Source organism: Porites lutea, chromosome 12, assembly GCF_958299795.1.
Source record: "Porites lutea chromosome 12, jaPorLute2.1, whole genome shotgun sequence".
NCBI lineage: Eukaryota > Metazoa > Cnidaria > Anthozoa > Scleractinia > Poritidae > Porites > Porites lutea.
In genome coordinates, this window is record NC_133212.1 from 18,314,176 (window position 1) to 18,331,345 (window position 17,170).

The following is a 17,170-nucleotide window of genomic DNA, read 5'->3' on the forward strand; positions in this document are numbered from 1 at the left end:
GAGAATGTGTTTTACGACATTGTAGAACCGAAAAAACGCCTTGCTAGGCGATAAAAACAAGAAGTTCAAAAAGTCGAAAAATTGAGATTTTTCCAAACTTTGTTTTGGTCAAAAATTGGCCATTTTTCCACCTTTTTTGAGGCAATATAGGCCAGGAAAATGTGTTTTACGATATTCTAGAACGAACGAACGCCAATAGAGGCCAGAAAAATGTGTTTTTCGATATTGTACAACGAAAAAACGCCTTTCTAGGATATAAAAAATTCACATTTAAAAAGTCAAAAAATTAAGATTTTTGCAAAGGGGTTAACCCATGGTTTTGGTCAAAAATTGGCCATTTTCCATCTTTTTTTGTTAGGCAATATAGGCCAGGAGAAGGTGTTTTTCTATATTTTAGAACGAAAAGACGCCTTTCTAGGCTATAAAAAAATTGAAGTTCAAAAAGTCAAAAAATTGAGATTTTTCCAAGGGGGTTATCCCATGGTTTTGGTCAAAAATTGGCCATTCTTCTATCTTTTTGTTTTTAGGCAATAAAGGCCAGGAAAATGTGTCTTACGATATTCTAGAACGAAAAAACTTCTTTCAAGGCTTTCAAGGCTATTGAAACCTATGGTTTTGGTCAAAAATTGGCCATTTTCCGACGTTTTTTTTTTTGGCAATATAGGCCAGGAAAATGTGTTTTACAATATTCTAGAACCGAAAAACGCCCTTCTACGCTGTGAAAACAAGACGTTCAAATATAGGCCAGGCGAATGTGTTTTAGGACATTGTAGAACCGAAAAAACGCATTGCTAGGCGATAAAGACAAGAAGTTCAAAAAGTCGAAAAATTGAGATTTTTCCAAACTTTAACTTATTGTTTTCGTCAAAATTGGCCATTTTTCCACCTTTTTTTTGGAGGCAATATAGGCCAGGAAAATGTGTTTTACGATATTCTAGAACGAACAAACGCCTTTGTAGGCCATTAAAACAAGAAGTTCAAAAAGTTGAAAAATTGAGGTTTTTCTAAAGGGGTTAACCGATTGTTTGGATATTGTGGATAGAAAAAAGTTTATTTTTTCAAAGGAGGGGGTCGATGATTTTGTTAAAAAATGTAAAATACTTTTAGTTTCCCTTTGTGGGAAATAAATCAAGAAATAAAATTTTCTGATATTGTAGAAAGAAAAGAAGAGTTAAAATATGGTTTTTTAATGGGGTTAGTCTATGATTTTTGTCAAAAATGTTAAATATTTTCATATTTGTTTTTTTTTTTTTTGTGTGGTAAAATATAGGAAGAAATAAAATTTTGTGTTATTCTAGGAAGGAAAGAAGTCTTGTTAGACTGTAAAAATACACTGCAGCGCTAAGGATAAATCACTTTTCAGCGGATAAGTTTTTTGAAAACCGATTGCGTTATCCACTGGATAGATGATTTATCCATCGGATAGCGCTATCTACCTTTTGAAGAACTGGGGCCAGGAAAAGTCGTAAAATTCATTGACGACAGCATCATTGGAAAGACGAATTCAAAAGGGCGCTTTCTTGAGCTGGATGGGGTTTGTTTATCTAGAGGAGGCTAAGTTTTATATGTTTATACTAATGCATGAGAATTTTCTGCAATTGATTGGCTTAGAACAGTGGTATCTCAGCTTAATTTTGAAATACCTACATGTGAAAAGTACAAACCTTCTAAGGGTAGTAGAATAAACAATTAATAGCATGATTTGTACGTGATATTTGGCATAAATACTACTCGTGATATTTCAAAATTGTCTCAAATTTCACTCGCCTAACGGCTCGTGAAATTACGTATAACAAGTTTGAAATATCACTCGTGGTATTTATGCCAAATATCACTACAAATCATGCTATTACCTATAAAATTTTAACCCACAACGCAATTCTTATGGATACAACTAGCGTGGTAGAACTATTTTTTGTACAAGTAATTAACCGTAAACGAGAAGTAAGGGTAGAAAAAAACTACGCTGATTAAAGCTTCTAACGATGATTTTTATTAACATTTGCCAAAATGTCACTTATGACATCTGTTTGTCATACTTCAAATATTCCAAGTATCCTACTATTCCCAACTGCAAAAAGGCTATTTCTTCTGTTTACAATAAGATCTACTGAAGAGATGATAAAGAGAAAGAGAGTTAACACGTTCCCTAGGTCCTATTTCCTCGGTATTCCCACAAAAGTTTTGTTGGCAAAGCAACGGAGAGAAATTTAAGTTCAATTAACTTTTTGAGTTGTAACCAATAACATTACTCTGAAATTCTGTGGAAGTACAGGGCCATTCTCTATCAGCATTCAGCAGCCCCTTATTAATACCTTTTGCCAGGAGGCGACAAATGAATTTTAAAACTCATTAAGCCCCAATCCACATACAAATTCTCTAGAATGATCTTCATTCTTATATATCCTTATACAATTAGTTGAGAGAATTTGTTGTAAAATCAATAATTTTTTCAGGTGATCATTTTCTTAATCTTCACAACACCCTTTTGTCTTGATTGTGTAACGATATTGTCGGGAGAAAATGTATGTTGATCTCCCTTATTTTTACACACAACGTGGAGAGGAAAATAATGAAATGACGGCCGTCTTAGAGTTCCAAGAACTCCTGTGGTGATTTAACTCTTTTCTTATGCAAAAACTTTCTTTTGTTTCAAGAAATTTGTATAGCCGCTGAAAGTAAAAACGATCGACAAGGGAACCTCAATATAACGAACGGCCAAGGGACTGGAAAAATATGTTTGCTATAGCAAGGTTACGTTAGAGTATATCGAGGTTCTTTTTTATTCGTTTTACTCTTACTGGCGTAAAGAAAATCGTTCATTATTTTAACTTTCATTTTATCGAGATTCCATTACAAACGCTGGCCTCGATTTAATTTTTGTAGCTTAGAGATTTGCGGTTTCTTTCTTTTTCTGTCACAAGTAAAAAGATAAGACGTCTAAAAATTCATATTTCTCACCGTGCTGTCACTAAAACTAATGTTACAGGGATTTTACAGGAAACAGGGCCTATTTTGGTTTGTGGTTTTAGCTCATCTGACTTTTATCCTCCCTTTGTATACTACATACATCATAACAATATAAATAATTTACGAGCAGGATCATTAACTCCCATGAGTAAAAGGTAAATGTTGCTCTGTTAGCTAAACATATGTGAAACATGGTTTCTTGTTTACTTTTATAATAACATTTTAACTTCATATTAATAATTATACCATCAAAAGATTTTGGGGATAAAATATTTCTGTTCTTAATTTACAAAGTGAGATATTACTGTTAGTTCAGCTTGGCCGGGGTCGCTTAGCTTCTGGCTCCAGAGACCCAGATCCTGACGGCCTAGTGGGAGAGCTACCAGACCCAGGAGCTTTGGAACCATCTACAAGTAAAAGATTTAAAAAGGATTGGTCACTAATCAATCCTACTGCCTAACTACTGATATACGAAGGTTAAGGATGTTGGCAAGATCAATACAAGGTCACATTGCTTTTGCTCTAATGCTTGTGTAAGTTTCACCGTGGCAGGTTTAGCTCAGTTGGGAGAGCACGTGACTGCAGAGCTGGAGGTCGCGGGTTAGATTATCAGGGTGGACCAATACTTAGGGTCTTAAACAAACTAAGAAATGAAAGTACAGTCAACCCTCTATTAAGCGGTCACCTATCAATTTCCCGCAATTTGCTTCCCATATTTACTGCAAATGTGACCTCTATTCAATGGTCCCCTCTATTAAGTGAATGCAGTCAACGTTTGGATTTCCCAATTGGTTAACATTTTTGTTATTTACCTCCGTTAAACAGTCACCTTGTTACAAAACAATCAATAAAAAATATATCGGTGACACAAGATAAGAGATGCATGCCTAGTTTCTTTCACAGCTCATAAAATGCAAAATAACATTGCAGGTCATTGTAATCTTGGTGTTGAATACACATCTCTCTGGATAAGGTTTGGAATTGCTTACGCACAGTATCACTATAAAAATTGTCGTTTATTTATCAAATCCCATGTTACCGTTAAATTGTAAAGAAAGTGATTAAGTTTGGCCTCTACATCAACTTCTACATCAATTATGGGCTTAATTTTGGAAAACTTTTATTAAGCGGTCAACCTACATTAAGCGGTCACCTGGCTTATTCCCAAGGGTGACCACTTAATAGAGGTTTGACTGTACTTTCTTTAATTGCCCTGCAAATGGCCAGATCTTTGCGTGGCTCAAATGACTTCCTAAAATTGCTGTCTTGTCTCCATTACGAGACATAAAAATATCGTCCCCATTAGCTAAATATTTTGACACTCAAATAAAATGCATTTTCACGTGATCAGAAAATCAAACCATACATGATCAGGTTACAAGTGGTACAAGTAAATAGTGGTCAAACCGCGCATGAGCAGATTGCATTCAATACATTTCATTCATTCTTAGTGGGAGTCCAAACAAATGCTGGCTAAATACATGTAAATGCAGTGCATACATAATAGCTACCAGGAGGTTAAGACTGAGGACTCCTATGGGCATACACAATTTGTTTTTCATTGAAAGGAAATTGCAACACAAACAAAAGTATTACAAGTTTTACAACTGCATGACAAGTCAAAACTATCACACCACAGCTGCCATTGGAAATTCCACTGGCAACCGAATTACCCAAAAGTATAAGCTCCCCCTCTTAAAATTCAAGTTGATTACAATAAGTGGTTTTACTTACATGCTAAGTCAGTTTGCTCTGTCAGTAAATTGCTGTCTACTGAATCCAGGCCCATGGACAATGCTGAGCCAAGCCCAACAAACTGTCAAAAAGAGGAAAAGATACCATTAATGTAAGAAGCAAATCAAACCTTACATAATTCTATCACTATGGCATAATTCATCGGCATGCATTCCTCATAAAGGCTGTGCTCTAAGGTAAATTGAAGGGAGCCCAGTACTTTGAACCTTTGAAATCCAGGGTGCCTAGAAAATGATTCCGATGAACAATCTAAGATTTTCTAGTTGCCTGGGAGCAGGAGTTAGGCGCAAGAGGCAACCGGGTGCCGCTAGAGAACAGCCTTGCCACTGATACTAGGAAGGAGAATTTGTTATTACAATCAATAACCTTTTTCACTGAGTATCAGGGCTGTCAAAAGTAGCTGGCTGAGGGCAAAAACTGGTGCCTACTTGGTTAGTTTTGGCCGGCTTCTTCGCTTGGGATTTCTTAATGGCTGGCATTTTTTACTAAAATATCCCTGGACTGGCCGCTTACTTTGACAACTCAGCTGTCTACTTCAAAACTTTCTAATAACGCTGAGTATCATTTCCTGTTTTCTCATGTAGTTAAAAGAGATTTAACATGCCAATCACTCCAAGGGATAAACAGTTCCACTATTAGAATCTCACCTCTCCCATGACAGCCATCGGGGACACACCAATTGCTTTAGCAACCTTATGCTCCACCAAGTAAAACATGTACTCATCATACAGAAGCCTTATCAAATGGAATGAACCAAAACTGGCTGCACTTCTCAACGTCAAGTCACGGATGATCATAGAGCTAAAAGGAGCAAACAAAACAGTCAACTATTAGAACCTCTTTCCAAATATCAATTGATCTTAATCAATTTTTTCTTTACCATTGAGTCTGAAGGAAGAAGTAACTGGAAGGAAAAAGATCCAAGTCAAAGTACTACTAGCATGTTAATGCAACCTGGTGGCAAAATATTATAAATTGGAAACCCGTTCATACGGTCACCAATGGACCAAAAAATCTGGCCGTACATGTGTTAACTTGTCACCATGTTAACAAGAAAATGTATGGCTGATTTGCCAGGTGGACAAAATAGTGGCTGTAACAACAAGGTTACCGTATTACCGAGATGGCTGTAAAGCGGGGTTCCACTGTGAGTACTATCATGCTCTAATGACTACACACAAATCCTTCTAAATTTTACTTGCATCAGATTCATTGTTATGATTTAGGTCCATTTAAGAAGGATTTGCATATTAGAGTGCTAATATCCCACCGTTTAACTTCTAGAAAACGTTTTTGTAGCTAGAAGGCATTTTTCATCTTGCTCTTTCTCAAGATCCCTTGACAGATCTCATAAAACCAAGAAATCACTTCTTTTCATTTGATGCAAGTTGATGGTAGTTACCTGTAAAATGACCACTTAAGAAGAAACTGCCTGGCTGCCTTGGGAAATTCATTAGTCCCCTGATGTTGTTTAAGAACCTGATCTACAACACTTTCCAGCCAGCTAGCCCACTGTTCAAGCGAGTTCTGCAAAAATTGAAAATGACATTATTTTTAAGCCGATAACCACTATATTGAGGGAAATGAAAAATACCACAATCAAACAGCATGTCATCTACTGGCCTGTCAAATTGAAATGGTGGCTTGAAAAGTGTCTGTACAGAGGGTTGCATGTATAAAACAATGATTTTGGCCTTTCCTATCATTGTCAAAAGAATATTCCAGACTCTCGTACTCTAAAAAACAGAGCACTTTTTTCCTCGGTTCCTTGTGTGAATTAACAATCTTTAAACTGCGCAGAATAAAATGTACTCAGTCTGAGAAAAAGAACAGAGGATATGATATCAGACCTGTTGTTGGAGAGTCAGTTTGAAATCTTGCTCCAGTCGATACACCATACTGTCATCACACTGGCAAACCCATGATGCTTGCTCCTGGAAAAAGAAATTAAACCGAAATTAAAATTGTTGGTCAAAAACAACAGACCCTATGTCTGTTTGTAGAATGCCAGCATGTCCACAGTCTCCTTCTGGAACCTTTTTACCTCTTCATGGAATCACAATAACTCGCCCTTAGTGTCTTTGATCAATAATGATAAAATTTAAGGATATCTCCCTGAGAAAAATTCCTTCTATACGTTTAATCTCTGCCTGACAGATGCTCATTTCCACACCTACAGCCCTGTCAAAGAAAGTGACCCGTATAGTTTCTAGCCTTTAAAGCTTTTCTGAAATACAAGTTATCCATAGAGCCTTCAAGCATTCAAAAATCCTTGAGCCTTTAACTACACGTAAGTGTGACATGTTTAGTTGAATTTTGCTAGTGTTTTTTTTTTTTTTAAATTTTGATTAGTAATAACATCCTGTGTATGAATTACCTTTATTTTAATTTTGGAGGGTCTCTCTCTGTTGATATTGTGCATTGTATTGACTTAAGCTTCAATAATAAAAAAGTAAAAATAAAAAGATAATTGCCCCTGTTGTAGGAGTTCTTTTTGGTCCCAGATTTGCTAGAAATGGCCTACAATTTGAATCGTGTTATCATACATTTCATTTGTAAGGCTGACTCCTCAAGCTCACACAAACCAGGGTTCTATCTAGGGTATTTGAGGGGTAGAAGCTTCCCCCCAAAATGCCTAGCTTCCCCACTCGGAAAAAGATAAATCCTGGATAGAACCCTGTTGATGTTGTGCTCTAGCATCACGCAGGGACCCCTGGTACCTAAGGTATGCTCCCAGCCAACCAGATGGGCCAACCATGGCCATCATGGAATTCACAGGCTCAGAGCTGAGCTTCCTTCAATAGGGGGCTTAAAACCACAACAATGTCGACAGCAACAACGACTTTCTGGGGGATCTACTGTAGCTTGGAGAATACTTGAGGTTCCTTGTAGTGGTCCTCCTCCTCAAATCTAAAGGTCTCTATAATAGCATAAAAAAATGTAAGTCTTACTTGCACATTGGCAAAGTCCACTCTGTTCAGGTCTGTCAACATCTGAGTGATCTGAGAGGAATTCTGCAGCACAGCCCGGGCAGCTTGGGCCAAGTGGTTCAAAGAGGTATAACGACGCAGAGTTTGTGCAAATGCACTACATGTTGACACCTGCAGAGGCAAAGAATTTATTGAACATTAGGGACCTTAAGCAATGAGAACGTTGATGTCCCAGACGTGAGAAATGGCAACCGGAAGTTCATATTTCTCTCTTCCAGTGCTCTGACTCGACAATTGTACAGCGGGAGTTAAACCAAGGGCATTCAGATTTGTTGTGTGAGACAAAAGTGTTCCATCATTAAGCAAGACATCAAACTTCCGGTTGCATGATGTCGCGGAGCTAAAGCTGTAGTATTCTCATTGCTTAAGCTCACTATTAATACATTGTATACACTGTAAATGGACATTGAAATTGGAAAAATATTGCTGTTTGGTTATACATGGCCTGGTTATAATAGTTCCCAAATCCTCTTCCCCTCTACAGTGTATAGTCAATTAAAGTGAAAAATCACTACTACCCGGTTAAAAACTTTATTGTGGCAGCAAAAAAAATTTAAAAAAAAAAACAGCTCAAGGAGTTTTAGAGAGAAAGAGTTAATAATTAATCGTGTAACTGATGAGGTGACACTTACTTTGACATCTGACATTTTCTTTGGGATTTGGTCCAAGCTATTCACAAGCCAAGCCTCGAGGCCCTTGGCAAAGTTACGCACAGCCTGTGTCAGAGAAGCTAAAAGCAAGAAGCCATAATATTAATCCTTTTTATGAAATGGGTTGCTTATACAAAAATATGCAGCAGGGCTTAAATTTGAAAAGGCAAAACCATACCTGGAATTGGTCGCAGCACATCAGGAATGAGGATTTCCACCAGAGTTTGATAAAGAAGGTGATCACTGGCTTTGACGAATGTTACTATTGGTTCATACTCACACAGCTGCACAAGTTTGGACTGCGAAAGTCTACTCTCATACTCTCCATCATCACTGTATAAAGAGAGCAAAACAGCATGTATATTCATATGTTATGGTTGCATAAGCCCCTTTCTTCTCCATTAATTTCTTATTATTTTCTTTTACATGTACATATTCAATTAACTCCTTTTAACACAAACAAAAAATATGAGAGTTTGAAGTCTGTTTAACATTAGAATTTTTTACCTTTGCATGAAACAGAAAAAAAAACAGTAATTTAGTTTTATCTTTTCGTGAACTGTGTGGTGATTTAAATAAAAGGCGTAGTACTTTCAGGTGGCCTACACAACGTACAGTGTACACTAGCTACATCGACTTTTTTGCTGAAAATTTGAGAAATAAAAAAAGTTTAACTGGCTACATCCTTACCCTCCATCTCGGTTACTTTCGTCATCCTCTGCCCCAGAACCAGATTTGGTATCTGTTGATGAATGTCGCCAAAACGTCTGCCACAAGGACTCAACCAGTGTGAACTGTAAATTGACTACAACATCAAGAAAGGCCTGTGCAAATCAATACAAACAAAACAAAAATCAATAAAGAACAACCTTGCATCTCCTTAGTCATAGAACTGTAACCTAAAATAAATGTAATCCTACTTTTGAAGAGTAAGCTAGTATACAGAAAATAATAACAGAGAACAAAATGGAGAGTTTATTTGTGCCTACCTCACAATGCTCGCGGTACATGTCAACGAAAGTGTCAAGATCATGATCGGTAATTCCCTCTGTAATAAGAAAACACACTAAAATATTAATGTCCATGTGAATGACTTGATGAAGGGATATTCTGGCCATAGAAGGAAGCTCAAATACTAATATTATAACATGATGAACCACGGAGTGTTAAAACTCCTTCATAGTGTACATGTAGACAACATGCTAGAGCCTGCAGGATAAGATTCAATTTTTACCCGACCCTGTAAAAACACACCTGGTCCCAGTTGTTTAAAGGTGGATATTGCCAGGGCTCAACTGTTGGAAAGCGCTTAATCCACTGGAAAAGTCATTTTCCAGTAAAAATTAGGCAAACCAACTGTGCTATCCACTGGATAGAGTTTAATACACCTGAAAAACTGACATGTGACACCAGGTCGATAAGGAAAGCCCATAAATTAAAGTACAATAAATGACTGTGGCACTGGTATGACACCAGGTCAATAAGGAAAGCCCATAAATTAAAGTATAATAAATGACCGTGGCCCTGGCTGTTTGGAATATTAGCTTCACTTACTGGATAGTACTAGCCTACTTTTTATACAGTTGGGGGCCCACAAGTTGTAGGTGGAAGTGTACTTTGAAGGACTTAGAAGGCCTAATTATTATTATTTGGAAATTCAAGGACTAATCTCAAGGCTATTTAAAATGCATGAGAGACTTGTCATGAAAAAGTTAATGAAACTCTGTAGATGAACATGTACATATTAAGCGACCGTAACCTGGAAGAGGGCAATCCTTGAGGTCCAGCTCATCAAATTCTGGCAGCCCTTGGGTAACGTCACCCAGGTATTGCTGGTGCTGCTGCATCTGGTTCTGCTGTGCCTGCTGGTCTGTTGACACAGCTTGTGATTGTGATGCTGATTCACCTGCTTCTGATGCTTCCAACCTTGTAGCTGGCTTCAATCTAAGGAAATAAAAGCGATAGCAGTTAACCTTTTACTTTCAGTGTCAATAAAATATATTATGGAGACAGGTTATGCAGCTCTGACTTTTGACTTTGTGTAGGAAATCTTTTAGTGTGACCCTTCAAGTATGAGCTTGACTTTGCTATCCTGTGCAGGGTTCGAAAAAATTCCCATCTGCTTTTCCAGGACAAGTAGATTTTCTTGCCAAGCAAATAACTTTTAAAGCTCACTTGCCCAATGGCCCTGTATATAGTGTTCACCCTGAATATAACAGCCACCTTAGGTTTGACTGTAAAGCCTTAATTTTCCATGACTTTCCAGGCCTGAAAATGAAATTCTTAAATTTCCCAACTTTCCAGGTTTTGCATGCCCCGTATGAACCACACCTTTCAGCCCCAATATCCACTAAAAGGATCATTATACGTTTCTGGGAAACCGGCCACCTACCCCTCCCCTAAGCCAACATTTTGCCCTAAGTGAGAAGTAAGTATAAATGTTGGCTTAGGGGAGGGGTAGGTGGGCAGTTTCCCAGAAACATAAAAAAACAATCATATTTTCCACAAGGTGGATAGTGCCACCCACTTGTTTGTCAATTTCCAGGGGATAACACCTCCGTAACACTTATCCACTAGCCTGCGAACAGCAGACGTTTCTCCTCACTCATTGGTCAACAGAGTAGTTTCATTGTTCTAGCTATTGTTTACGAATGACAGACAAAAGACAAAAGGCGGCAAAGGTCAAATGTAAACGCGATGAATCTCTAACAAAACAGTCAATGTTTGTGGAATATAGTCTTCTCGGGAAGAAGCATTTGAGTTTTGCTGGAGCTCATTCGCAGATGAACACAACACTTCAGCAAAATCGACCATGAGAAACGTAAAATTGAGCAAATTTACATTTGGAACCCCACGACTACCGGATATATTAAGTAAACGTTGATTTACATTATCAGTATGGAATTTTTGTCGCTGAGTAGCAGACGTTCCTCCTTGCGAAGCGTCCCTCAGCGGCGATGAGCGAGGAGAAACGTCTGCCGTTCACGGACTACTTATCCACTAGATAGTGAAATATCCACTGGACAGTGTTACCCAACTTTTGAACAGCCAGGGACTAGAGAGGTATATGTGCTGCTAAAACCCATTATGATAAGATGCGTGTGCATGTGAGTCACCGGACACCTACCTTTTCTGTGTGGAGGGTGACTGTCTCATGGCCACTTGGGAATCATGATCAGACAGTTGATTGAGCGGAGAGCTTGGTTTTATGCGGATTCCGTAGTAATGGTACTTGGAGTTACCCCTGCAATGCAAAACCACACAATCATGAACACATTGAAGAAGTATAACAAAGACACCTCGATTAACAAGGTTCATACTCTTTTCAGCTCTCAAATTCCATGACTTTCCATGACTTTTTCCATGACCTTTTGAAGGTTTCCATGTCCTTAGGGTTGGCTGTCACTTTCGAACATTTTCAAAACTTTCCTTGTTTTAGAGTACTTTCTGTCCTAACTCAGTTCAACAGACACAAACTATGGTGTCTACTAAAATCTGTGTCATTTATAAATAGTCCTCTCTGTCTTACATTGTCCTTGCTGTAACATCTGCAGTATTTAATCTATCTAACATAACTTTTACTTTCCATGACTTTCCAGGACCGACAATTCAATTCCATGACTTTCCAGGCCTGGAAAATGAAATTCTTTAATTTCACGACTTTCTAGGTTTTTCATGACCTGTACGAACCCTGGATTAAGCACCAACCTTTGAATAACACCCCTCTTTTATAACAAATACAGTACAATTTATTATTTCTATAGCAGTTTAATACAACAGGCTGGTTACCTTGTGCCCAGACGTCTGGTCCTCAGTCCCATGAACACAGATCTGATAAGTTTTCCAAAGCTTGCAGCATTCACAGCATCTAACTTGTTAGCTTGGCAGTGTTGTAAGTAATGGTTGTACAGAGTACTACGTGGTAAGCTTACTCCTTCTGCTGTCTCATAGTTATCTACCAGCCATTGTACCTTGAGAAAAACAAAAGACCAGTAAGCTACATAATTTTTTTTTATGCTGCAGAGTAAAATCTCACATCAAACGAAACCATGAATAATGATTTTTCTCAAGCTCTCAAAACCTGATAATGGCTAGCTTATAAACAATGACACATAACAGAGTATTAATAGTTATTTACGATTTTTATATGAGCTTTTCTGAAAGATGCAAAGGAACTGATGAAATACAATTTTTTCTAGTTGGAACTAAAGATATGTAAAGAAATAAGGAAGAAGTTTACAAAGCCTCTAATTTCTCTTAAGAGACTATCAAGTGTGCAGAAGAAAAAATACCCCAGGGGGACTTATTGACTGTTAGCGCAAGAGGGTAGGGGTGGGGAAAGGGGCACAAAGATGGTTTACACTGACTGAGGAATATAAAATTAATGCCCCTCATGTCACGATAGGGGGACAGAAATAATGAAGACCCTAATGGGATTTCAAGCCATGACAGCTCTATAACGCTGGTTGGGTCCTCCAACCAGAGGGACTACAGAGAAACCAGATGGGCAAATTAGTAGATTCATAGATGTGACACCCCATGTAAAGTTACTCAGATTCCATAACCTGGAAAATTTTTGCTTGTGGAATCCAAAATCCAGGAATTTATTTTTGTCATAATCCAGGGCCATGGGATCCCTAATTTAGCTTGATCAAGGAATCCATAAACCCGCTAACATGTGGAAACCGGAATCCAAGTCACGCTGACATTGGGCAAATCAATTCTATCCTTCATTTCACTTACTGTAGCAGGAGAAGCCCTGGTTGTGTGGGTTATTGGGTGCCTCTGAGCTTGCATGGTCGGCCCACTTGGAGTGTTAACTTGGAGGAGTGTCTGTCCACTCGAGACAGCCCCTGGTGTTGTGACAGTCGTGAAATTCTGTTGCCCAGGATCAAGATAGGGTGTTGTTGCTTGCTGAGCAAACATTGTGCCATCATTGTAGTGATAGGCATTTGCCCTAAAGAAAAAAAACAGCAAATAGCTTTGTTTTATCTATTGTTTCAAAGTTTTGTCTGTCTGTTGGTCTAGTGTATAGTCATCACCATTGACTTATCCCAAAGCACTAGTTAAGGACACAGGATTTATTATCCTGTCAATGCTAAAGATACACTGTACAATGTAGAATCACCATGCCATCTTCATCTTTGATGGGGTTATCCAAGCAATGCAAAGGTCAAGGGCCATATAAGACAATATTATAACTTGGAGCTTACACAATCAGTTATTTAAAGTCCCTAACAATTAAGGATTTTGAATACTCTTTTTGCAAGCTCTAAGTTATTGATGATCTGGTAAGGGAAGAAAACCTCAGGTTCTCCTGTTTTCCAAAGACAAAATGATCCTCTGAGTTCCCTCAAAAAAGTACTCATGTTATAGTGGGTAACCGTAGTTGCATTTGAACATAATCAGATGGTTGAGCATTGAAAAATAGCAGATCATTACTACAGTTAAACCCTATAAATTTGGACACTGAGGGGGTCTTAAAAAAAGTCCATATTAACGGGGTGTCCACATTAAGCGGGTTGAATTTAGAGAAAATGCAAGACCTTTTTCCCGAGGGACAAAGAAAACTTTCAATATAATAATGATAGGGGTGTAACGATTCATATTCCTTGCGATTTGATTTGATTTTGATTATTGCCTTTCGATTTTTGATTATTTCGATTCGATTATGTAAATGTTTCTTAATTCTTATAACATAATGCGTAATGGTAACAACATACAACCCTAAACCCTCAATTTGAGAATAGTAACAGGGACAGGAGGATTCACAGTCGCTTGGTTCATCACCATGTTTGAGAACCTGACAAAGAGCGTGTCGCACATGGTTTGCCTTATTTGGAAATTCTCAGGGGTGGTTGAAGGACAGCATTTTTACCAGGCAACACAAAATGGCGCATGAACTGCTATTGTCTTTGCTCGTCAATCAAAAACGCACATTTTAAAGAGTTCCGCATTCTGATTTTACAATATAATAACTCACTGAGAGCAACCTGGAAAAGGTGTGCAAAATCAAACCAAAATCGAAATGTAGAAGCAAAGAATCGTGAATTGAACCAAACGGTCATAATCGCGATTAATCGAGAATTCGATTAATCGTTACACCACTAAATAATGAGGTGTCCATATTAAGCGGGTGTTCACAAAGTGGGGCTTGAAAAAAGCACTAAACCCGGAATAATTGCCCACTATCTCTAACAAAACCTGCACATGCACATGTAACAAATAGTGCCTTATCTCCTCCCCCTCTAAAACTTTTAAATAATAAATAATTTTAGAATCAACAACTCAATCGCAGAATTAAAGAGTTCTAGAGTTCTGGGAAGTTTTCTCGATCTTGATGAAACAGTGAAAAGTGAAATCCTTCTCACTAAAATGCTGATTTTAAAATTATTAATCATCCTAACATTAAGGTCACAAAATTATTATGCATGTACGTGAGAGGTTAAACCACACTAATTGAGGGAATTATGCAATTTACAGTGTAAACAGCTGAGAACCACAAATTTTGTGGTAACAACTGATTGCTTTGCCTTGCTTTGCCTTCTGAAATTATTTTGGGGTGGCCATCAATAACTTTCACTTGGCAAAATATAAGGGCAAGTTTATATCTAGTGCATGACTCAAGGCTATAGAAATAAACAATACTGATAAAAATAACTTGGCAAATGTTCTAGAATTCAGCTTTGGAGAGAAACAACCAAATTCAAAGTAATTTTCAGAAAATGGTCCTATTTCATATTTTAACTACACTAAAATGACTTAAAGATTGAGATAGAGATTTCAAATTAGAAAGAGGAGAAATGTATATCAAAGGCCTTATATTAATATCAGACAATGAGTCCCCATGCTGCTTTTTAACTAGATGTTTCCTTTAAAACACCAGATCCAAACAACTCTCTTTTGAATAAGACGATACCTTAGGTGAAGTTTTTTTGCCTTGAAAGCTTTTTAGAACTGACTATTAATGAAATAGCCATGAAACTAAACAGAAAAACTTGGAACCTTCGTTGTGCATGACCCCCAAAACAATATCACGTGAGAATAAATAAACTCTTACACTACTAGCTACGATCCAAAAGCTAGGAAAGCAGTTTAGAAAATGTTAGAAATGATTTGAAACTCACATATACGTAGAGACAGGCATCATGTGTGATAAACTTGCCATAAAATGTTTAAGAACAGAGATCAAAGTCTGTCCCTGCCTGCTTTGATCTTTCTACTCAACCAAGCTCACAAAATTGATTTTTCTTCTCATTGATTCATTCACAAAGGCTTCATGTGTTGCCATGGAAAAAAGTTTGGTTTCTTGGTAAAAATGTTATATCTTGAATATTAATCCAACTTGTATAAATAAACATGGTTCAGCCAATAGTTTAAAGTTAAATTAAATGCAAAAATTGCTTTAACATCACGTTGAGAAAAAACAATATCCAAGACCACTAGAAATTTCTATGGTGATTGCCAAAGCAGAATTTCACAATAATTTAAATCAATATTTCAAAGTTTTACAACTGAGTTTGCACATTTTTGATGTACACAAGAAATAATTACAGCAGTTAGAGCCAGAATTTGACCAACTTTTACTTACAATAATTTTTTGATGCTTTTAAAACCAAATTCTGAATAAATTGAGTATTTTGTTTTTGTGTTTGGAAGGTATTGAAGCTTTGCCATATATGGTGGTTGATTACCATTAATTAAAATGTATGTATCCATAATAATCCTGTTATTTTCAAATTGGCTGAACTTCAGGTGAACTTGGCCTGTCTGTGGGTGGCTGAAAATTTCTTTGTAGTCATCGATCGATTTTTCTTTAGCAGGACTAAGGTTTTTCGTTTGCTGCAAGTTAAGGTTTTGCTTCAGGGAAAACAAAAACTTAAACGCCGACAATCATTTTTCAGTTCCATGTGTTTTCTTATTGAAAATGCCAGGTGTTCACAACGTGTCTCTACAGGCAAACAAAGCAAGCATTCGATGGCGCTATCGCCTCTCAGTTAGTGAGATTATTACCGACCAGATACACAAACAGCAATATTTTCAGTATGCTGTAACACTTCTTGCAATGTAAGAAATAAAGCTTACGTTGTTCCGTTAGGGTACATCGTGTGATCTGAGGGAGCTTCCACATAATGGACTTCTGCTGTTGGGAAACCTACAGCAAAATGAAAATAAAAGTAAACGCAATCAATGGCTACAGCATTTTTAATAATCATTAAAATATCCTGTATACGGTATCAACAAGTAAAATAAAGCATTTTAAACGCGGAATTGATCGTGCAAAGGTTTACTTCAATCTAGCTACACGGATTTGAAAGTAAATATACCTTCCTTTGCTTGAAATTCGTCGCTGGTTATTACATTGGCTGTGATTATCTGTGTTGGTTGCATAGTTCCTTGAGGAGTCTGTATCTGTGACGGCTGCACGGTTAAAGTTACAGTGTTCACCGGCAAATTAGTTTGGTGCGGTGAAGGGGAAACATTTTGCGAGGCTGCTACAATGCTATGCGACATAGCAGCCGTAGCAGTCGCAACTTGTTGCGAGAAATCCTGCGGGGCAGACACCACATTGCTGGTCGGGGCAGCCTGGGATTTCACTTCGCCAGAATCAAAGTTCTGTGGAACAAAGTTTGGCTGGGGCTGTGGAGTCGCCATTGGGCGATCTGAGAATGAAATCGAACAAGAAAGGTTTCTGTATTTGTGATAATACACATGTCAACATGGACTTTCAAAGATCGCATTTGAAACGTGTATTGCTTCGTTCGACTACGTACGAAAATTTAGCACTTACGCAGTTAACAATAA

At 37.6% G+C, this 17,170-nt stretch overlaps 1 protein-coding gene across 4 annotated transcripts in view; it reads right to left on the reverse strand.

The window, feature by feature from the left end:
• Positions 1-1,970: 1,970 nt before the first annotated feature.
• LOC140953975 (DNA-binding protein RFX2-like) overlaps positions 1,971-17,170 on the reverse strand; it is a 44,620-nt gene continuing 29,420 nt past the window's right edge. For 3 of the 4 annotated variants that reach the window (XM_073403361.1, XM_073403363.1, XM_073403364.1), the window contains 16 exons: positions 16,693-17,028; positions 16,451-16,520; positions 13,109-13,322; positions 12,155-12,336; positions 11,493-11,609; positions 10,125-10,309; positions 9,355-9,413; positions 9,056-9,189; positions 8,544-8,698; positions 8,348-8,445; positions 7,677-7,826; positions 6,576-6,659; positions 6,128-6,252; positions 5,373-5,526; positions 4,705-4,786; positions 1,971-3,377 (listed from right to left, as the gene is read on the reverse strand). In XM_073403361.1, coding sequence (XP_073259462.1) covers positions 3,283-3,377; positions 4,705-4,786; positions 5,373-5,526; positions 6,128-6,252; positions 6,576-6,659; positions 7,677-7,826; positions 8,348-8,445; positions 8,544-8,698; positions 9,056-9,189; positions 9,355-9,413; positions 10,125-10,309; positions 11,493-11,609; positions 12,155-12,336; positions 13,109-13,322; positions 16,451-16,520; positions 16,693-17,028 — 2,240 coding nt within the window. In that variant the 3' untranslated portion in view covers positions 1,971-3,282. The remainder of the gene's footprint in view (positions 3,378-4,704; positions 4,787-5,372; positions 5,527-6,127; positions 6,253-6,575; positions 6,660-7,676; positions 7,827-8,347; positions 8,446-8,543; positions 8,699-9,055; positions 9,190-9,354; positions 9,414-10,124; positions 10,310-11,492; positions 11,610-12,154; positions 12,337-13,108; positions 13,323-16,450; positions 16,521-16,692; positions 17,029-17,170) is intronic. The other variant, XM_073403362.1, reaches the window with a different exon arrangement.